At 39.3% G+C, this 24,269-nt stretch overlaps 1 protein-coding gene across 1 annotated transcript in view; it reads left to right on the top strand.

Moving 5' to 3' along the window:
• Positions 1 to 5,690: 5,690 nt before the first annotated feature.
• LOC149797493 (uncharacterized) overlaps positions 5,691 to 24,269 on the top strand; it is a 29,651-nt gene continuing 11,072 nt past the window's right edge. The window contains exon 1 of the mRNA XM_089962307.1: positions 5,691 to 6,072. Coding sequence (XP_089818433.1) covers positions 5,838 to 6,072 — 235 coding nt within the window. The 5' untranslated portion in view covers positions 5,691 to 5,837. The remainder of the gene's footprint in view (positions 6,073 to 24,269) is intronic.

Raw genomic sequence — 24,269 nt, 5'->3', positions numbered from 1 at the left:
TCACATGCGAAAGTGGCAACAAAACTTACTCTTTTGATCGTTGATTTGATGAGAGTCATACGAAAGTGTGTAAGTGCTAATGAAGTTTGCTATATCTGCAAAGGTAAATGGGTATTTGTCTCCAGAATACCTGCTTCGTCTAAGAAAGAGAGACAAAAGTCAAGATACCTAATATCGTTGTCAGGAGAAAGGACACTGGAATTCAGAGTGCCCTACGAGAAAAGAGAAGAAACAAAAAACAAGACGAAACAGAGAAGAGGGATTCAGAAGAAGAAGAAATTGAAGATGATGAAGAACTTGTGCCAGTAAAGACATGGAAATGGAAAAATTGACAATGTAAGCCGATGCCTTGGCCCTGATGTGAAATTTCATACTACCTTCTAAAAGAGAATAGACCAGAAAGAAAACGTAAGTGTCTCTTGGTCTTGACATTGTACAATAAGGATGGCGTGTTTTGTTTTTACTCACACTTTATGAAATTGTGCTCTTTCACCTCTCTCTATCCCTCTGTATCATGTTTTAGTTAGAATTGAAATGGAAGGATGTTTTCCTTCACGCACGCTCTTTAGGCATGCAAGTCGGTAAACAATAGTCAGTCTATTCATCCATCATTTTGTGTCTTGATGTTTCCTAAATCACACACTGATGCCATAAAATAACGGGTTAAATGGGTTTTGTAGTGTTGGGAGTGGGGGTGGGGTGTAGGTGTTTGGCAGAGTTGGTCATTGCAGGTGAGGGCTTAGGTGCTTTCAAAAAGCTTTTTCTTCTTCACTCTGTGTTGATAGTATATTTGGGGTTTGTATGCGTTCGCGTACGTTTGTGTGGATAGTTTATTTGGGGTTTGTATTATCTCCCTTCTGTGTTGATAGTATATTTGGGGTTTGTTTTTGCCTCTTCCCTCTGTGTGTGTGTATGTGTGTGTGTGTGTTTGTTCGCATACGTTGTGTAGATCGTATATTTGGTTGTTTTTTTTTTTTCTTCTTCCTCCCGAGTGTGGATAGCATATTTGGGGTTTGTATGCGTTAGCGACGTTGTGTGAATAGTATATTTGGGGTTTGTATGCGTTCGCGTACGTTTGTTTGGATAGTTTATTTGGGGTTTGTATTATCTCCCTTCTGTGTTGATAGTATATTTGGGGTTTGTTTTTGACTCTTCCCTCTGTGTGTGTGTGTATGTGTGTGTGTGTGTTTGTTCGCGTACGTTGTGTAGATCGTATATTTGGTTGTTTTTTTCTTCTTCCTCCCGAGTGTGGATAGCATATTTGGGGTTTGTATGCGTTCGCGTACGTTTGTGTGGATAGTTTATTTGGGGTTTGTATTATCTCCCTTCTGTGTTGATAGTATATTTGGGGTTTGTATGCGTTCGCGTACGTTTGTGTGGATAGTTTATTTGGGGTTTGTATTATCTCCCTTCTGTGTTGATAGTATATTTGTGGTTTGTATGCGTTCGCGTACGTTTGTGTGGATAGTTTATTTGGGGTTTGTATTATCTCCCTTCTGTGTTGATAGTATATTTGGGGTTTGTTTTTTCCTCTTCCCTCTGTGTGTGCGTGTGTGTGTGTGTGTGTGTGTGTGTGTGTGTGTGTGTGTGTGTGTGTGTGTTCGCATACGTTGTGTAGATCGTATATTTGGTTGTTTTTTCTTCTTCCTCCCGAGTGTGGATAGCATATTTGGGGTTTGTATGCGTTAGCGACGTTGTGTGAATAGTATATTTGGGGTTTGTATGCGTTCGCGTTCGTTTGTGTTGATAGTTTATTTGGGGTTTGTGTTATCTCCCTTCTGTATTGATAGTATATTTGGGGTTTGTTTTTTCCTCTTCCCTCTGTGTGTGTGTGTGTGTGTGTGCGTATGTCTGCGCGCGTACGTTGTGTGTGTGTGTGTGTGTGTGTGTGTGTGTATTGGTCTCTGTTTGTCCCTATAAAAACTCACTTTATCCCTATCAGATACACTCTACCTACCTACCTGCAGTAGCGTGTATTCAGGTCAGCCACTTGCAACACTGTTGACATTTATCCCCTAGTGTTCAGTACAGTGACGTCACTGACGCTGGAAATTTTGAGACTATAAATATCGACTTGGGGATTTCCACATTTTGTAGCTATACATATATACTAGAATTCATAAACAGGAACGTCACTCAAGCTGAGGCTATAAAAAGATAGTGGGATTTTCCAAAGGAAAAACCCACAAGTTGGAGCTATAAATAGATAGTGGGATTTCATAGGAATTTCAGCTGATTATAGATACATAGGTATTTATTCACGATCGTCACAGAAGTTGATATTGTAAGTAGTTACTAATTTTATCCATTTTGGTCTAAACCATTGTAACTTCATTTTCAGGGATATGTTTATTTTCCTTTAAATTCTGGGACAATTTCGTCATTTTAGCGTTACTTTTAGTCACATCCATTTTGTCGTTGAGCATTTCCTTGATTATAGCTATTTATAGCATCATTACAATTATGCAAATTTTTGAACACCCCAGCAAGATTTCAGGTCTTGGTAATGCTTTATATATAAATCTCACCCTTGTACTAGTGTATGTATGTTTCTGTCTCTGTTGTGTTTGACCCTCTACCATCATTGTCCCTAGACAATCCCACCATGTTCAATTCCCCTTGACGCTATACAGACCCACCATGTTCAATTTCCATATGTTCAATTCCCCTTGTCCCTAGACAGACCCAAACTCTATTCTCATGTTAATTTCCCCTTGTCGCTAGACAGACCCACACTATAGTTCCATGTTAAATTCCCCTTGTCGCTAGAGTGACCCACGATTTTTCTCCATGTTAATTTCCCTTGTCGCCAGGTGGTCCCACGATTTTTCTCCATGTTAATTTTCCATTGTCGCTAGAGTTGCCCAAGGGGTCTTGTAATGCTAATTCCCATTTTCGCTAGGGTGCCCCCATTTACTACTTCTAGGTGAGTGCGTGTGGACCATTCCCACTCACCACTAGTCCAGTGAGCAATTAATGTCTCGAAATCGGACTAATCAAATAGCACTTCCTAAGTGCATTAATACGTTCGGAGAAGTGGCACAATTCCTTCCCTCTCGAAAACATCAATCATTCACAAATGGGAAATTAAACAGTCGTGCATGCCCGCAAGGGCGAACACGACTATAATTAAATGACTGACCAATCGTTCGCGCGTCATGCACGTTTGACTGAGCTAGACAGCACAACAGTGATGGAAACCAATATTGCGACACAAAACGTGCAAGACGTGGCTCCAAGATGGCTACCGGCTATCGCAGCAATACCTGCTTCAGCACTAAGGGCCATTAATGCTCTTGGTTAAAACCAAGCTTCAAATTGGAGTTTAAGAGCAGGAACAAGATGAACAACATTATTACTAGTCTGGGACTCTAACATTGAGGGTGCAGACCTTACTATCGGAGACGAAGACTACTGTATAGGGGGTTTCACGGTTGCAACGGAGTTACTGATCGTAGCACCTAAATTACCTCCCTTAGCTTCAATGCGCATGCCCAGAAAAAAATTTCCAGTTCCGGATAGTTCACCGTTCTGCATTTGGTTAGCGAAACAGTCAACAAAGGAAGGTATCTTAGCTGTACTACAGATCATTATGTTTAAACCAATGAATCAATTATATATGCCAAACATCTTTTGTTCATACCAGGAGAATAATTATAGACATTAAATCAGATAATTAGATTCAGTGTCCATACTTAGATTATATCAGATAATTAAATAATATTTACTTTCCGTACTTAAATGATATCAAATAATTAAATTAAATACACTGTCCATACCTGATAATATAAATTCATTATCCATAATTTCAGATACATTTGTAGGAACATTTCACTCTGCTCTCCGATTTTAAACATTTATTGCACATTTTTGGTTATATAACTTTAACAAAATCTCAACAATTTGCATTTTTCATATGTTGATATATCCTTTTTTCAGTTATTTTCGCAAGGCTAATAGTTCGCTTATAGCACGTGTTAAGAAAGTTATAACATAAGTTCGATAAGAAAATTATAACACGAATTCGATACGTCTTCTGATTTGTAATGCTGAATATTTTAAACCAGAAAAGTCTTTTTTTTTTAAATGGAGCACAGTATTTTAATGTATTCAGAGGCACTTAACAAAGCAATAATTACATTAGCTATCATAACGATTAATGAGTGTAATTAATGCAGACGGAATGTGTATTCATATTTGGGTGTAAATATCGTACAATATTCAGATTAAATAATATGCCCAATTACTTTTTTTGTTGTTTCTTTTTCTTTTTGACTTTTGAAACATCAAATATTGGACGGTACATGCAATAACTTTCAGCATGATTTTCTTTGCTTACGCTGACACGTAATAACTCTCAAATTTTCTGGGGTCTTTAGACAACGTTTCTGATTTCCACCAGCAAATTCATCTAGAACAGCCTTCATAAAATTAGTTTAATTCTGTTTAACTTTCCTTGCATCAAATATGTAAGTTTTAAAGAACCAATTATTTCACAGATTCCGTCATATTACTTTGGTTCGTCTTTTAAATCAATATTGATCCACGTGACCGGATGTAAAATTGCAAACAGTATGATTTTAAAGAGAGACTGCTTGTAAGAACATACTGTACAAGTCAATAATAAATGGATACTCACAAACATTCATATTTGTTGTCTTTATCTATCAGTCACTCTTTCTAACTTAGCATCATTTTATACTCGTTTTTAACCAGAAGTATGTCTATGTAATATACGTATGCGAACACACATTCATTCGATGATATACATACCCATGCACCAGATGAAAGAAGACAGACATACAGACAGACAGGTGAGAGCCACAAATGTCCTATACATGCATAGTGTGTCTAACATCGATATTTCTCCAAATTGTCTACTCTAAAATTTCCAACTGTTCAAGGAAATAAAATTAAAATAATCATCAAAGAGACTCGTACGTGCGCCTGTCTGTTCAAGCGTGGGTGACATGTGTGCATTTTGAAAAATATAATGAACATTAACAGAAAAGCAAGTCTAATTCAATAATAAAAAAGCCATAAGAAGTTAGAATTTTTTTCTCGTTGTCGTTCAACCTCCATTAAGTGCTATGATTGAATCTGTACAAAATAAACATATTTTCATTATTCTTCAAGTGAGATTAATTGCAATAACTTTTTACGCAGCGATATGCTTTCGCACAGTCAAATAATACAAACTAGAGCATAAGGTAGTAATGGAAAGATAATGAAGTTCTGAAATGGACAGATAATAGTTATTTAAAAGCTGGGTGCAGCGCAAGTTAGTGAGAAGAAAAAATATAAAAGATGTAAAAAAAATTGATCAAATATTGATAGAATTTCTTTCTAAGATGGTGAGATATCGATCCTGCTTGCATAATGTGAGCGGTCTGTCACATTTTATTGATCTACATCTGCCATCTTAGGGCCACGAGTGGCCGAGTGGTCTAAAGCGCTCTCCGTTACGGATCACAGCCATCTCACCTCTGTCTGCGTAGGTTCGAGTCTCTGATTCGGCCAATGTGGATATGTGAGAAAGCTTGCCAGTTGCTTCTCGAGGGTCGGTGGTTCTTTCCGGGGATTTTCCGGGTTCTTCCTCCACCATTAATACTGGCCGCCATGTATAGCCTATCTTGTGCTGAAAAATGGCGTTAAGCCCTACAACAACAACAACAATACTGTCTGCGTAGGTTCGAGTCTCCGATTCGGCCAATGTGGGTATGTGAGAAAGCTTGCCAGTTGCTTCTCGAGGGTCGGTGGTTCTTTCCGGGGTTTTCCCGGGTTCTTCCTCCACCATTAATACTGGCCGCCATGTATAGCCTATCCTGTGCTGAAAAATGGCGTTAAACCCTACAACAACAACAATCTGCCATCTTAATTCGATTGAACTATCCGGAAGTGAGTTGCACCGATATGCCCTCTGGTGTTTTCCAGGGGAGATACTAACCGTGAAACACCCTATAGCCAAAGGGAAGAAAAGCAGCTGGAAAAGTAACCAGAGAAGGAAACATGCCCACAACGAGGCGGCTAGTCACTCCGTTACTCCGGCTACTAGCTTAGGCAGCATACAAGGTATGTAATGGGCATAATTAGTGAAGCGGTGGCTTGTCCGAAAGTTGAAATTTTACATACATGTTTATTGTAAGGTTTGGGATTATGCGTGGTATTTCCATGTTACTATATTTAGCACCATTGTAAAGCAGAGAGAATGACCTACATTTTGATATCTTTACTGTGTAACTCGGTTTTGTTTTTGCCTAAAATTTTACACTTTGAAAACTTCAGAATTAAAATTTTTCAGGTAAATCTCAATTTTGAAATTAAAATTCGATATCATTTTAAAGCTTGTTCATTATACTTTATTTTCTATATGAACATCTGAATTTTCCGTGACGTCACGCGAGATCACCGCGCTTTTTAAGTATGCTGAGAATAAGCCATATGCAATGGTTAGCCTAACACTTTTGTCAAACGACTCGATGTAAATCCCTTGTGATCAGAAAAGAAAGCTTTCCTTGTCACTCCCTGAATCAGAAGACAACAGTGATGTTCAACTCGAAAGTGATACTTTAAATTCAGACGCCAAGGAGTATGGGTAGCTGTGTACTACGATGACCAATATTACATTGGACAAGTATTGAAAGTACACCAACCTGATCTGGCACTCGTACAGTTTTTATGCCAGATTAAAACCAAAACCGATCTTTTCAAATGGCCATCCAGTGATGACATAGCTGACGTTAAGTCGCGTTTTGTGTTTGACTGGAACTTTATTGTCCAACTAGTTTCAAGCGATGGCCGAACTTGGGAAGTTGAAAATATTGGCCACATTGACCAGCAATACAGCAGAATAAAAAGCTCAAGTTAAAACTTTGCTTTATCATAATTATATCATTATATTAGAATGTATGCATTAAGGCTGTAAATATGCTCCATTTTGGTGAAAAAACTATCAAAATCACTAATTGATGAAGTTGTACATTTTTGAAAATTGTTGTTTTTGCCATTTTTGACTATTTTTATTTTTTGCTTCCTAAATGATTCCTATTACTTGATAGTAGGTGCAGAGCAATACTGGCTTTATAAATAGCTTTTGTTTCAAATATGAAACTATATTTCTGACATGAAGCTTGTTTTCATCTATTCACAACAACATATCTGGTGAACAAAACATCGCTTAGTGCACACAGGAAAACATGCTGATGTGTGGGAAATGGCCTCTTATCATTTTGACCTGTCATGTGGCACACTTATTTGTTTTGTTTGATTGATGTGAATAGGGATGCACTGCATCTTATTTCTGTGAGAGTCAGCAAGAAAAGAAATGCAATTTTGAAATTTAAAACATTTAAAACTTGTCTTATAGCCCATGAGAGATGAAAATACAATGCGCCATGTAATTTGATACCCTGTGATGTCATACTTGCTGATGTCAGCATGCTTGTGTTTCTTCTGTGTAGCATGCCTGCCATAGAAAGATAACATGAATATACAAAGGCAGAAAACAATTATTTTAATAACAAGAATAAGCCACTAATAAGTACAATACAACACAGCAACATGTAATGCAGATTCAATTTAGCTATAGACATTGGTATCACATAAAATGCTATTGCACTATTATCCATGCACAAGCATAGCCAATTCTTTCTTACAATTATGCTCCAATATCAATGACTAAAATACATCTTTTTCTAAAAAAATTAAATCTGGTTATATGACATGGTGCTAATTATACGAAAGAACTGTGAATCAGTCAAGAAATGGGTGAAGAAATAATAGAGTATTTACGGGTTTTGTGGTTAATAATGAAAATTAAAATTTTAGTAAAAATATCTTTTGAGAGCTTATCCTATATGTAATTTAAAAAAAATATAGACAAATTTCTACCGATGCAATTTTAGCATTCTTACAGGCTTGACTCAGGAGTACTCAATAATGAAAGTAGTACCCGATTCATTTGGTGCAGAATCAATAACGTGTTTCATGCACATGTATGAAAAAGAAAGTGCCATGGGTCATATGGTGTTCTCCACACATTAGCTTGCACCAAGGTTAGATGTGCATGGAGAATTATTGTTGTTGTTGTTGTAGGGTTTAATGCCATTTTTCAGCACACGATAGGCTATACATGGCGGCCAGTATTAATGGTGGAGGAAGAACACGGGAAAACACTGGAAAGAACCACCGACCCTCGAGAAGCTACTGGCAAGCTTTCTCACATACCCACATTGGCTGAATCCGAGACTCGAACCTACGCAGACAGAGGTGAGATGGCAGTGATCCTTAATGGAGAGCGCTTTAGACCACTCGGGGGCCCCCATGGAGAATTATAGGTCTCATCATCAGCAACCAGAAATTTTAAGTTATTGAATTTTGAATATGATGGCGTTTCCATGTGTTTACTATTGGAGTTGAATTTGTACCGTGTGTCCTATAGCAAGGTTGCAAAGTCATGGAAAAGCGCAATTTCTGGCTTTTCCAGTAAGGCCATCCTTTGTAATTTTACTGTTTTAGAGTGCACCTAATAAAAGGGATTTTTTGTGTATGATTGTAGTGCTTGCATTTCTTGAAAAACAAGGAACCTGTCTAGCTTTGCAGTAAATGACATTGTTATATAGCTTCAATTTTAACTTTTTTACTCATCCAAAGTTGATGGTAACTGCATTTTCATTGGGGATCGCAAATATCCTAAGTCCCTCAAAAACTTTGAAAGGTCATGTTTAAAAGTATTTGACCGATTTACATGATTTTTTCAACATTTTATTTTCATATTAAGGTCTTAAGGATGGTAACAACAGCTTAGTGTATTAATTGTAGTTGCTGATATCCTAAAAGTGCTTGGAATACCTACATAAAATCATAATTAAATCATACAATAATAATACCTATATTCTCTTTATGGGGGTCTCACCAGTTATTATGTACCTTTGAAAGAGTGACGTATATAAGGTGAAGTTGTTTGCATTTAAAACATGCACGCTGGAGAGAATGGTGGCATACCTGTATGTTACATTAATGTAATGTGGATGATATTTCTTTGGACATTGTACTTTTGGAAATTGTACATGGTTTAAACACACTGCGAACTAAAATGACTGCTCCCTTGCGCTAAAAAATCAGCCTGAATTAGTCTAAAGTACACTATCCATAGCAGCTATTAAAATAGGGAAAATGAATTTTGCCAGACTAGACAATACCAGCTACTGAAAGTGCAATGAAATGAATTACCAGAGATATAAAATGTTAAAAAAAGTTATCGGCTCATTTTTATACAGTTTATCTCTGAAGTTCAGGAAGTGAAAATGACCAAGTGGAGCTAGCACTTTTTTGAAAGGTACACATCTGGAGTAAGGCCAAGCTGTATACTCTATAACCCACATTACATTCATCAATCATATACCAAAATAAAGGTAATTAAAGGTTCTTTGAAGTATATCTAAGATATACAAGGTCTTTTTTAAATAACCAGTATAACCAGTGAGGAAAGCTGGGGAAATTCTTTTTCTTTAAAATCCTAACCCAATCACTCAGCTCTAACACATGTTGCACAATTCTCTGTTTTTGTTTAAGAAAGGAGAGTACAACAGTAATAAGGGAAATAACTCATACAACCTTATTGTGAACTGGACTATACATGTATGTATGCATTACGTTACAACTCCCTTCTTAAAATAGATTTTCTCCATTAACTTGCTAGCTGGCACATAATGTTAATATACAATTCCTTTGTTATACTTTGCACACTTTCTTTCAGGAGTCCTAAATTTACTACAAATAAAATCTGACTAGAATTCTCAGCTTTATGCATGCAGAATCAAAAATGAGACAAATGAAATTATTCTTTAATATAGGAACAGTGACAGCTTTCCTAGGTATCGCTAGGAAATGATTTACTAAAATGAATTATTTAAAGTTCTGTCTGTCTTAAATCAATTTTTTATCTACTCTTATTTTAACTCTGTGTCACTGTCCTAGGAATTAAGATATATTCATATTTAGGTGACATAGTCTTTCAAATACACATGTTTCTTAACACTTCTCCCTCTAGATGTCTGATAGTTGTCTGGAGATCCGCCACTATTATTCATCAGTCGTTATCTGCTCATCTTTGGTCTAGTCTTGCTCTGAGATGAAATCTTTGCACCACTATTGATGTTTTTGAAATCTTGTGGTACATGAACATCTGTTTCTGTTTTACATGTTTCAGACGGCACGAGTCTATCTGGTGTTTGAGATTCTGCGGGTGTTGGGTGTAGATCCTGAATATCAGGGTCTATGAAATTTTCATTTGTAGCTCGTATATGCTTTCTGTTTCTGAGATACACACTACCATATTCTGTCCGAATCTTGTAAAAGCGAAGGTCAACTTTCCCCTCTACATATGCCTTGCGCCATATACCATGTTGGACACTGAGTTTAACCCTAACAACATCTCCAGTGTGTAATGGTTGTAACTCCTTTGCACTCCAATAACTTAGATCAGGTACTTTCCTGTGACTGTGACTTTGGCATTAGGAGTCTTTTTGACACTGGTTTGTACACCTATTGAACATGCGCTGTTCGGTGACGAATGCAATCCTTCCGTTGGTGTATTCCGGAAAACCAGTAGCTTGAGGTAGGGATCTAATCTAGAATGTACTGCTTTACTCATTAATCTCCTCACTGTTTTCACCGTATTGTCCACTCTTCCATTTGACTGAGGGCATCCTGGTGAGCTAGTTTTGTGTTTGAACTCGTAAGTACGTGCAAATTCTGAAAAATCTTTTCCTGAGAATGGTGGTCCATTGTCTGATACAAGTTCATCCGGTATTCCATATCTGGCCATGTGAACTTTCACTTTTATGATGACTTATTTGGCAGTCTTATTATAAAGTCTATCAACTTCAACAAAATTTGAATAATAATCGACTGTGACCTGATATGCTTTGTTGTCAAAATCACCTATCTTCTCCCATGGTCTTGTAGGCACTACTTCTGCTGCTGAGAAGAATATGTATTGCATGTTTCACACTTCGCAATAGTTTTCTATTTTGCGATTCATGTTTGGCCAATATATAGCTTCTCTGGCTCTTCGCAGACAGCTTTGTATTCCTATATGACTTGAGTACCGCCTTTCCACTATCGAACCTTTCAGTGTGGCCAGGATAACTACACGGTCACTTTTGAAAATCAGGCCATTCTGAAATGTCAGTTCCTCTCGGAAAGAAAAGTAATACTGTAGTTCGTGTGGAAGTACCTTTTTTCTTCTGGCCATCCTCCCTGAATGACTTTTTTCAACTGTCTTAACTGAAAATCTGTTTCAGTTTCTCTCTGAATTTCAATGATGCGTTCCATAGAAACTGGTACATACTCAACCATGCTCACACTTTCTATTGCTTTCTCTGTGAATGAGCAGGTATCAACCTCAAACACTCTATCGATATCCCATACTTTCTTTGTACAGGGCAAATATGCACGACTCAATGTATCAGCCATGTACCTTGCTTGTAGACTACCATGAAGTCAAATTTCTGCAGTTTTAATAGCATTCTTTGCAGCCGCTTTGGTGCACTAACTGAAGTTTTCTTGCAGATTATTTCAAGTGGTTTGTGGTCACTTTCTATGACTACTCGTCTCCCGTAAACGAAGTTCTCAAACCTGTCCATTCCAAAAACTATTGCTAGTAGCTCTTTCTCGATTTGTGCATAATTTACCTCCGTCGCTGTGAGTGCACGTGAGGCATAGGCAACTGGGTGCCCCTCTTGCAGCAAACAAGCCCCTAGCCCCGTTTCCAATTCATCACATGGTCAAAGTACCTTAGCACTGGTGCTGATGTCAATATCTCTCTAATTTCAGGAAGACATTTGTCATCAATTTGATCACAATAAAACTCTATATCCTTCTTGATCAACTGTCTCATGGCTCTGTCAATTCCGATATCCTTGGAGCAAACTTCTGCACATAGTTCACCATACCTAACAGTTGCTGGACTGCCTGTTTATCTGTCAGTGTAGGCATTTCTCTTATTGCCTCTACATTAGCACTGTCGACTTTCAACCCTTCTGCAAATATCACATGTCCCATGAATGTGACTTCCTTCTGCCTCAATTTCATCTTATCTTTGTTCAATTTAACATCCTCTTTGCGACATCTCTCAAAAAGTTCTTGAAGTTTCTGTCGTGATCCTTTGTGGCCTTAGTATCATCTTCACCACTTCCCCAGACTAGAATATTATCATGAATTGCTTTCACACCTTGAATCCCTTCCAAAGTTTCATCAATTCTATTCTGAAATTCATCTGGCGCTGGTGCTATACCAAATGGCATTCTCCTCCGTCTGTACTGTCCCCATGCCATTCCAAATGTGGTGAGTTTGCTAGATTCCTCATCTAACTTAACATGCCAAAACCCATCTTTTTGCATCCACAACAGTGAAAATTCTCGCCCTGCTCAGGTCTGACAGAACATCTATTGTTGGAATTGGGTAATGGTTTCTTTTCAAGACTTTATTTAAAGGTTGTGGGTCAATGCACATCCATATTTTCTTGTTGTTCGTCATAACCACCACCATGCTAGAAATCCAATCTGTTGGTTCTTTCTCTTTAGTCAATATTCCAAATTTCACCAGTCGTTGAATTTCTGCCCTCAACCTCGGCTTAACAGCTAATGGAATTTTCCTCGCTGGCAGTTTTACTGGTTTGGCTTGTTCTGTCAGTTCAAGGTGGAGTTCTCCTTCCAAGAGACTTTCTCCGCTGAATATGTCTTCATATTCCTGTACGAGGTTTTGTGTTGTCTCTACTGCCATGATATGTTGTTTATTTACAGTAATAACTTTCATTTTCTGCACTGCTTGGACTCCAAGATGGGGTCTTGCCTTCCCTTGTACAATTAAAAACTCTAACATGTAAACTTTCTTATTCTTTGGATTTTAATGTGTAATTTTCTTTTACCCAAGGCTCTTGCTTCACTGTTGTTATACATAACAAGTGTCACATTGTTCTTTTCCAGGTGTATATTGTCTTATAATTTCAGAGATTATGTTAACTGTTGAGCCACAGTCTAGCTAGAAATTTATCTCACTCTCACCTGAAGTCAGTTTGGCAAACAATTTCTTTGGGTATGTTTCTATCTCATTCACTTCTTCAACCGTCAACACAAATTGATCACTATCTCTATCAAGATTTGAATCATCATCTATAACTTTTACCCCTTCTTTCTGCTTGTATTTCTTTTTGTGTGCTTTCTACTTTGGAGTTTTAAGCTTACACTTTACTGCAAAATGGTTCTTTAACCCACAATTTGCACACATTTTCCCCACGGCCGAGTAAGCCTCTTTCTTTGCTTTTTTGACTTTTCACAGGGGCCCCAAGTGGCCGAGTGGTCTAAAGCGCTCTTCGTTACGGATCACTGCCATCTCACCTCTGTCTGCGGCGGTTCAAGTCTAGGATTCAGCCAATGTGGGTATGTGAGAAAGCTTGCCAGTAGCTTCTCGTGGGTCGGTGGTTCCTTCCGGTGTTTTCCCGGGTTCTTCCTCCACCATTAATACTGGCCGCCATGTATAGCCTATCCTGTGCTGAAAAATGGCGTTAAACCCCACAGCAACAACGACTTTTCACTCTTCTTTTGAGCTAATGCTGACACTTCTTCCTGATTCATAGTTTTCATCTGTTCTTAAGTTTTTTCGTTTGCTCGACAAATATCTATGCAAGTTCTTAATATTAACTTCTTGTCTTGCAACAGTTTTCTCCTGGTGCTGTTGTCTCTTATTCCAATTACCATTCTGTCTCGCAACAGACTCTCCTCCAAATCTCCATAATTACACATTTGCACTAGTGACCTTAGCGCAGCGACGTAGGCATCAATGCTCTCGCCTGCTTCCTGTTGTCGACAAATGATATTGTACTGTTCATAGGTTTCGTTTGTTTCTCCTATACAGTACTTTTAAAATTTTTCAAGCACTTTGTCAGGTTTATCTTTGTCTCCATCATTCTCAAATGTGAAGGTATCGAACAGTCCTATGGCGTCTGGCCCTAAACACGTAAGAAGAGTGGCTATTCTCAGTTTTGGGACTTTTTTGGCCAACCCCGTAGCTGCTTGAGTACTTCATAGTTCACCCAGGCTCTTTTCAATTTTTTCCAGTTCGCAGACAAATTTCCCCGAAGCTCCAGTTTCGGCGGAAAAGGTATTGATGATGTAGGCGCAGTTGCCATTCTTCTGACACCACGTAACGTCTTTCTGTGACAAATTCAGTACATAAGACTGGGCTGTACTCAACACCCATAATCATTCAGCTCTAGCACATGTTGCACCATTCTATGTTTTTTAAGAAAGGAGAGTACAACAGTAATAAGGGAAATAACTCGTACAACCTTACTGTGAACTGGACTAATACATGTACGTATCAATTACGTTACATGCTTGTTGTGCTTGTACACGACTCTGTACATGATCTGCCTGTCGAGCAATTATACTAAGAAATCACATTATTATTAGTAAAAGAAGTACGAACATGTTATATATGCGAGAAAAAAATTGAAGCGGAACAAAAGTACCGTGTGGTTGTAATTGTTGTTTAAGGTGGCAGGGTCGAGTTTCGTAAATTGGCCCCTGGTAAATTTCTCAACTTAAGGCTATGGTGTGACTTTTTCAGCTATCATTGTTTACTATTTGAAGATATGGATATATGTGTGAACTAGGTGTTTCGGGCTTGTGTTGTTCTTGAAATTGGTGTCAGGCATGTACACCTTCCATAACTACTCTGCAGTATGTTGATAGTGAAATACCAATAGTCAGCTAGGAAGAAGAGCTAGCCTCCCATAACAGTAAACACATGGATTTGGGTCAGGTAGAATATCTCAAAAACGGCTTGGATGACAACATTTTCAGTTGCATCAGCCTCTTTAGTACACACTGTTTTGCAGAATTGTCATCTAGGAAAAGGGTTTGTGTTTGCACTGTGAGAATCACATGTTGTCAAAAATGACCTTCGGACATGAAAATTGCCGGTAGAAATTCGGGATTGGGGTGCATAAACTTCTTCGGCTATGAACTGCCATTGACTTCTCTGGTCAAGTGGATAATATTCTTATGCTTTGTTTTAATATAGGTATCAAACAATATAGACCTTTTTGACATCACTTGTGTATTTGATTTTTTATATTTTTTATACTAGGTCGCTGATTGCGGCATTAAATTTGTACATAAAAACTGGCCCTGCCCACTTAATTAGTCGCCGCGAGAGCGACCATTAGCCTTTGTGTGGCGGGAATGAAGACTACGACAAGTTACGCCAATCGGAATTCTTGCTGGAGCCATGTCAATAGTAACCTGTGTGACTGGTGGAGTTTGTAATATAATTTCGATACGATTACATTTACGAATAGGTGTTTATTTAGAACTTCTGGAATTTGATTATAAGCCAGTTAACGCTGAATGTGCCAACGCATTTGGTATGTGGCAGTCCACGAAACATCTGCTTTAGTTCATTCAGAAACAAATTTAATCAACCAAAATGTAAAAGCGTCTACTACGAGAGTGTACATGATTTATTTACAAAGTAATTCCTAATACACTATTGGACACACGTGCGTTCAGTATGAAGTTGCACGTGAGTTTGATATCGTAAAACATTGCACGATTCTGACAATGTAAAGTTAACAGAGAAAAAATGAGCATATAATAATTTCAATTGTTATATGCTCATTTATTTTCAGTGAACTTTACATTGTCAGAATCGTAAAGTATTTTACGGTACTAAACTCGCGTTCAATTCATATTGAACTCACGTGAAGAAAGGAACTACTTTCTATTGAAACAAACAATGGACGCAGACGCCAGCACTTTTGAGTTATTTTATTTGTCTTTGGATGAACTAAGGCAGATGTTTCGTGGACCGCCACACACGAGCTGATTTGCCTCATTCCACGTTAACTTTTTTGATACAATGTTTCGGAAATAGGCTAGCTGTAGACGCCAGACAGGGTCCTTACAAATAACATGCAAACGACAAGGTATAAACTGTCTTCTTTAGCTGGTAATAAGAATGGCAAAAAATATACTTATACATTTGAAAGTAGAAATGCCAACGTTTACAATGTGGATGAATTTATAGACTTTAAAAAAACAACTGTCAACGAAGTAGCCGACTGAACTTGATATCAGAAATGTTCAGCGATTGCTGTATGATAACTAGTTTGTAAACAAATAATGTACACCCACGTAGTAGGCGCTTTACGTTTTAGTTGATTAAATTTGTTTCTGAATGAACTAAAGCAGATGTTTCGTGGACTGCCTCATAACAGTTGCTTTGCCACATTTAGCTTTATCTTTTTCGATACAATGTTTCGGGTTTACGTGGGCGATAGACGGCAGAGTTTATAAAATTGCTGGGTTCCTACAAATGACATGTGAGTGACAAGACATAAACTCTCTTCTTTAGCTGGCAATAAGAATGGCAAATAATATACTTACTGCATTCCATCCTGAATTTCCGCAAAATGTATTTTCTTAGTTCTGCAAATCCAAATTACATGAGCCATGTCATGGGTTCTTATGCTTGATTACACATTTCGAAATTGTATTGTAATTTCTACTATATTCCAAGTGCAATTACATCCTCCTTACTGCACTCAAAATGAAATATACATTATATTCCATGGCGTCTTTTTGATAATTGCAATTGAAAGACTTCATATTTTTCCCACATTATGTTTTCAAACATTCAATGACAGAACAGAAACACACATGCAAATATCTGCTCCGTCACCGCTGAAATCCGATGTACTTCGTGTAAAATTGGTATAGATAAAACCAGTCCATAATCACAAAATTTCAAAAATACCAAAATCTATTCATTCCAGATCAAATGGAAAAGTTCTAACAATGTGCATTCATTCACAATATGACTACAAATTTCAATTTTAAGTAGACCATAACGCCATTTTCTTTCAAAAGTTATGTTTAGCGCGCGACTAAATTCAAATTTATCTGGGCGGAGATATGTGCGCAATAATAATGTTGTTGTGTAATGATGAATCTGCGCTTGTGTATTTAGTTTGGAATAAGGCATACATTCATTTACTTTGTTTCATGTAGTGTATTTTTGTTTATATAATTAAGCCTTGTGTATAATAAGAAAATGAGCATATATTATCAAGGTTACTGCATTTGTATGAAAAATATGAACTCGCTTTGTCGGATGGATATACTGCACTCTCAAGGTCGTACAATATTTCCATCTGAAAAGCTCGTTCATATTGTTCCCATACAAATGTAGTAACCTATAATTAGCAACGATAAGGTAAGTTAACGACGAATTAGTCTAGTTTTCATTTATGCCACCCGTGAGATAAGTGTTTAGTCAGGAATTCCCCGATGTTCCCAGTTTGCAAGTGACTGCACTGGAATGTAATTTGTTATTGGAATGATAGAATGCACCTTACATTCATTATTGCAATGATTGAATGATTTTGTTTTTATTTGTCACTGTATAGCTTCATTTGCTTTATCTGCACAAACAATGGTGCTACAGAAATATATGGTGAGCTACAACACGTTGAAAACGTGAAGACGTTTTGAGCGCGATAATAATAAAAAGAAAACAAGGAAAGAATAATTTACTGGTAAGTGTAGATTATGATCTATGCATCACCCTGATTCCATTTACAAGCAAACTCAACACTACTTGCCTACCTCTAGGCATTTTTCATCAAACTAGGAAGGTCAATAATGCTCTGAGTGATACCTTCTTCAGGTTGTTTAATGTACACATGTGCAGGTCTCAGTACAAAGTAATTTACGTGTATTGGAATTTCATTGAGGTTTTCATTGCAACAGCGCTTTCAGGTGTTTCAAAAGGTTCAAGACTCGATGAGGAAACACCTTGCTGATATCGTCAAAGGCAGCTTGTATTTGAACTCCTCGATAGAATCAACTTTTTTCTGAATATTATGGTCTTTAATTTTTTTTAGGAATAAACAATATTTTTAATTTTATAAAGCCGTTGGTTTTCGTTCTTTCTTGCTACTTATTTCAACACCATAGATTCTTAAAAGTTGCAGTTGATGATAGAATTAACTTTAAAAAGATAATTTTGCTTAAGTGTTACTTCTCGTTATCATCCAATCAAGGATCATCTGTACGCGTGTGTCACCAATTTTATGATCACACATTACTAAATGTGCTCTAAACTTATGATACATAGTACTGAGATTAATATGTCCACCCTTTATTGTTTGTTATGAAATGAACGAGGAAAATATTAATGGGTCATTTATATATTTATGTATAGTTTAGAAAATATGATTTAAATGCAAGAACGTACTTAAAATGTAACAACAAAATATTAAGTTTCAAGACATTCCCAGAATGAAATAAAGATGACACTAAATTAATGAGGATCGTCCGAGTTTAGCATTTTGTTATGGGATCCAGTAATCAAATATGAAAGACAATGTTTCAAAACGTAGGTAATAAATATGAAAGTGATGATAATAAGTATTGTAGAAATGGTACACGTTCTCCATTTCAAACATTTAGTTGCTCGGCTATTAGTCAAAATATAAAACACTCCATTCGACATAGTCAAGTCCACACCAATTCGTACTCTACTATCCCAACCCCCTTCATACTAAATTCATACTCTACCATTCGTGGCAACATTTATCATAACTGAAAGTATGTTTTATTTTCTGCTAAAAATCGTTTAGAAGTAGGAAAATGTATTCATTTTGCTTGTTATCCACAAATGAAATCAAATTATTGCATAGAAATTGTAAATCTACATTGAGAACCACTGTAATACTGCTCTACTCCATAGGGTTCTTTCTTTTATGGGCAATGTTTTACCTCTAGTCAGTCGTTGATTTTTAATTGTGTTGTGATTTTAGCTTTAATGGGGTTGTTGTACTCTATAGAGTTCTACTTTTGCAATATTTTACCTCTAGTCAGTCATTGACTTTTAAAGGTACTTAACTTGAATTTAAAGCTGTTCGGTTAAGCATAGTCTGAGTTAGACTACAGTTTGTAGTAGCTGTGTCCTTGGAACTTATTCGATAAGACTGTAAGGTAAAATATAGCATGAGCCATTGCAAGTGTTTAATATATATTTGTAATCCAAGTTATTTTTGTGAATCAGTAGAAGATTACAAATTTATAAAACATTTTACGGCAACGTTCATAAAAATAGTAAGGATCAGAGCAAAATGTTCTACGTTGATAACTACTCTTTTTTACGACTTCCTGGAGAAATATAAAAATACAGAGACATTGGTTTGCTTGACATAGAATTAACTGGAGGCACAGTGTTGTTAGTGCTAAGCTAATGTGGGGTTCTTATCACTGATATAAAGTTGGGAAAAAATACTTGGTTATGTATGGTGGAAGGAATCTAGTGCCAGACATGGACACAAACTTTACTTATGTTCAAATCTCCAAAGAGTATATTAGCGCTTTGAATGTAATTGAAATAAACCATTTGACGACCTTTGGCAATATTAAAATTATTGAGACATGACTTGGAGGCAGTGGACATACTTAAAAATGAGCTAGATTTGATATTTTAGAAAGATATATATTACAATAAAAGTTTAATAAATATCCAAATATACACGATATAAAACGGAAATATAATAGATCATTATTTAATTACTGATGGATTTTGCATTTATAAAGACATGAAGGAGTTTGGAAAGTCAGTGACTTGTTCTTCACATTTTTTTATCAATGTTGCAAATAGAACTATATGGGATATATTTCAACAGCTCTGTTAAATTCTATTCAAGACGTAACTATGGAATATTCCCAAATTTTAGAACAGAATTTCACTACCTTTTGAAGCATTACTTCTCTGGAAATAAGGTAACAAAGTGATGATGAATATGTATTTACAGACCATTATGAACAAAATAGCAAATTGCAAAATGATTTGGACTGAACGAAGAGGATTATGATCAGATCCAAAGCGGGGAGGGGGGAGGGCAAATAACGACAGCGTTCCAAATCTTTTACTAATTTACGAAAAGAACATTCTAAATAAATTCATTTGTACGTTAGCCAAGGGCGATGAAGAAATGCTATTCATTGGCATTCGTCCGTCTGCGAGAGACGAAGAGTAAGTTGTTGTTTCTCCTTCTTTCTAGCTCTCTTTACAACTTGCTTTATGTTTCTGTCTTTCTCGGCTTTTTGAACGCCCTATCTGACAGCTAGGCGCCACGTGGAACGGTCGTTAGCACAGCTCTCCCAGCCGTTGACATTGATGTTGGCCCTCTTCATGTCCTTCTTGCAAACATCTTTGTAGCGCAGACGTGGTCATCCAGGCGGTCGTGCGCCTTCTGCTAACTCCCCCGTATAACAGGTCCTTGGGAATGCGACCTGGGTCCATTCTCTTGACATGGCCGAGCCATCGAAAGCGCCTATTGCTGAGAATGGAGAAAATACTGTCCATGTTGGCGCGTTCCAGAACCTCTATCTTGGGTACGTTGTCCTCCCACTGGATGTGCAGAATGCTCAGCAGGCATCTCAGGTGGAAGCTGTTGAGTTTCCTCTTGTGTCTTGCATAGGTGGTCCATTTTTCGCTGCTGTAGAGGATTGAGTTGAGCACGCAGGCCCGGTAGACACACATTTTGGTCTTTTCAATGAAGATGGGGCTGTTCTAGACCCTCTGGTTACGTCTGCCCATCACTGCTGATGACTTGGCAATCCTGCCGTTCACCTCAGAATCAGTGGAGAGTGAGCTGGAGATGGTGGCCCCGAGGTATGTGAAGTTCTCAACAACTTCCAAGTTGTACCCATCGATGGTGACGGATGTAGGGGAGTCTGCGTCCTGCGCCATGATGTTCGTTTTCTTCAAACTGATGGTCAGTCCAAACTCCTTACAGGTGTGGGAGAAACGGCATACTAGCTGTACTGCTGAAGTCCATCTTTCGTGTGTGTTGTCAAGGCTGCATCGTCGGCGAAAAGCAGTTCACGGATGAGGACCTCTGTGACTTTAGTCTTTGCACGGAGACGGGCGATGTTGAACAGCTTGCCGTCAGCCCTGGTATGGATGTACACTACATCGCTGAAGTCCTTGAAGGCGTGCTGGAGAAGAAGATGGTGAAGAGAGTTGGCGTAAGGACACAGCCTTGTTTGACTCCGCTGATGACTGGAAGGCCTCCGATGCTGCGCCATTGAAGCACATTGTGCTGTGCATGTTCTCGTGGAACGACGTCATGACACCTAGCAGTCGAAGGGAGGCGGGGCAGCCGATCTTCTGCAGGAGTCTGAAGAGTCAACTCCGATTGACCAGGTCAAATGCCTTCGTCAGGTCTATGAAGGTGATGTAGGGGGCATCTACTGCTCGCGACACTTCTCCAACTTCCGTAGTGAGAAGATCGTGTCTACTGTTGACCTGCCGGTTCGAAAGCCACACTGGGGCTCTGGGTAGACACGGGAGGCTATGATCTGCAAGGGCACCAAAGCAACATGAGCGAAAGCCTTTCCGACGATGCTGAGGAGGGAGATGCCCTGTAGTTGTTGCAGTCGCTATGGTCTCCTTTGCTCTTGAATAAAGTGACGATGTTGGCGTCACCCATGTCCTGGAGGATGTGTACATGTTCTCATCAGAGGCAGATAAGTATGTGTATGGGGCTGAAGCAGTGCTGATTTTCAGCACTTGAGGACTTCAGGCGGAATGTCGTCACTTCCAAGAGCCTTCCCACAGGCAAAGCAATCGATGGTTTTTCCGAGCTCTTCCAGGGTGGGCGGTGTGTGTAGTTCCTCCATGACTGGCAGGTCTGAGATGGCGTCCATGGCTTTGTCGGTGATGGTATTTTGGGTTGTATACAGTTGAAGATAGTGCTTGACCCATCGCTGCATTTGTTTCCCATGGTCTGTGATGACTTCGCCCGTCTTGGACTGGGGGGGGGGCGTGGAGGGGGCTGTCGTCTTCTTGATAACCTCATACATTTCTCTCGCATCCCCGGTGTCGGCAGCTGTTTGTATATTGGTGCAAAGGTTCAACCAGTAGGTGTTGAAACAGCGGCGGGCGGTCTGCTGGGCGTTCCTGGCAGTCCTGAGGGCTTGTGGTGTACTGGGACTAGGTGCAGCCTTGTATGCCAGGAGTGCTTTCCTCTTTGCCTCAGTCACGGGCTCCATCTCCTCCCAGTTGGCCTCATACCAGTCGACATTTTTGCGCTCCTTCTTCCCGTAAGCAGTGATGGCTGAATTATGCACAGAGTCACGGAGGTGGGACCAATTGGAGTCGATGGTGTCATCAGGTGTCACTTAGGTGAGAGATTCCTGTAGTTTGCTGATGAACCGCTGTGTTTTCTCTGGGTTGCTTGCACAGCAGGTGTTGATGCGTAGGAGACCCTTCTTCTTGGCGTGGTGCAGCTTCTTGGGTATTATTCGCACCCTGCTGGCCACGAGGGAATGGTCCGTGTTACACTCGATACTGTGGTAGCTGCGAGGGAGGAGGACACTGGCCAGTTCCGCACGCCTGGTGATGACGAGGTCTAGCTGGTGCCAGTGGCGTGAACATGGGTGTCTCCATGACACCTGGTGGATCTCCTTGCATTTGAAGAAAGTGTTGGTCACACATAGGCTGTGGGAGCAGCACATCTCCAGCAGTCGCTGACCATTCTCATTGATCTTGACGCTTCCGTGAGAGCCGACACAGGTTTACCAGGCCTCATGGTCAGCTCCCACTCTAGTATTGAAGTCACCCAGTAAGTAGAGGCCTTCAGTGTTGGGGATAATGGATGTTGCTTGATCCAGAGCCTCATAGAAGTTGTCTTTCTCCTCTTGGGTGGAGCAGAGGGTTGGGGCGTACACGCTGTAGATGTTGACCAGGCCTGATGTGTTCAGCAGGAGGGCAAGGATTCTTTCAGTACCTGATGACGGAGGTTAAATGAAGGCAAATAGCGTATTCTTTACCGCAAAGCCTACACCATGCTGCCTAGGTTCATCCGAGGACTTCCCTTGCCAAAAGGTATAGTTGGTTTCTCTGTTGGTACCGATGTCAGCCAGTCGGGTCTCTGGTGGCAGGCAATGTCGATGTTCAGTCAGGAGAGTTATCTGTTAATGACGACAGTCTTCCGTGCATCGTCGATCTGCTGTAGGTCAGTGGTCAATACAGGACACATGATCCTGATGTTCCAGCTTGCAAAACGAAGAGCTGGAGTCTTCTTATTTGTTCTTTGAGTCTTTCCTGGTGAGAAATTTGTGGCCCACTTGTCGAGATGGTTCTCTAAGCTCCATGCACCCAGTGAACCAGGCAGGCCATGGCGGGCAGCACCTTACTTACTGGGGGCTGCCCAGCTTGAGGCGGGCGGTAGCTGTCAAGTGAGATATGGTGATCTCTCCTACCGTCAGAAGTAACCCCAGGCACCAAGCTCTACGCCAATCGAGCTTTGACTTAGAACCAGTAAACTGCTACTTCCCGTGTTGTGCCGATGGCGTAAGACGCGGCTGGAGTGTCCTCTCCAGGAGAGCTACGAAGCCTGAGCAGATTGGTATGGAGAATCAGTTGTTGCCCCTACAACAGATCCCCCTCTCCACGCAGCTGGTGGATCCAAGGGAACAACGAATGCTGATACAGCTTGGTAGCAACTGCGTCGCAAGAGTTGCCGGAATGACGTTGAAGTCACTGTTAGACCGCCTTAGGGACTCCGTCTCCAGATTTTCTGTCGGGGTTTACTCTCTTAGCCTTTCCCGTGAGTGGGTATAGCCGCAAGGCCGAAGCGACTGGTTTTAAGGCGCAAGTGGCCCGCCTTCACCCCTTCTCCTGTTAGGGGAAACATGGTCCGCTAAGCTACTCGCGAAGGCCAGAAGCTGGATTTTAGTTGACAGAGGCGATCAGAGACGTATGCCGTATGGGGCATTTCTGGAGAAGTGGGGCACTTGTCTCCAACTCCCACCCCGGCAATGTCAACCTTGAACCATGAAAAAGAAGAAATGTCAACAGAGCAGAATTATATTCTAGTGGAAATGAAACCTATCTTTTTACATTTGACGAAGTGGAGAATATTAATTTGGAAAACCTGAACGCCTTTCAGAAACACATGTTGGGCAGTTAGGAGACCAATCTTATAAAGATGAAATCCTATGAATGCTAAAATCAATGGCTACTGAAAAGACCCGAGGAATTAACATATATAGAGAGGAGTTTTTAAGTTTTCTAGCGAAATCTTAACTTTATTCCATTTGAAGTGGTTACATTTTCAATTTGAGGAAACATTTCATTTACTTCAGCTACTTTCAGGCAACGTTTGAAAGCAAAAGAAAATAAACTCAGTCAACAGTAAGGAA

The sequence above is a fragment of the Sinohyriopsis cumingii genome, chromosome 6, assembly GCF_028554795.1.
Source record: "Sinohyriopsis cumingii isolate HCF-2022 chromosome 6, ASM2855479v2, whole genome shotgun sequence".
Taxonomy (NCBI): domain Eukaryota; kingdom Metazoa; phylum Mollusca; class Bivalvia; order Unionida; family Unionidae; genus Sinohyriopsis; species Sinohyriopsis cumingii.
The sequence above is the reverse complement of the archived record's forward strand: the minus strand, read 5'-3'. Positions and strand labels throughout refer to the sequence as shown.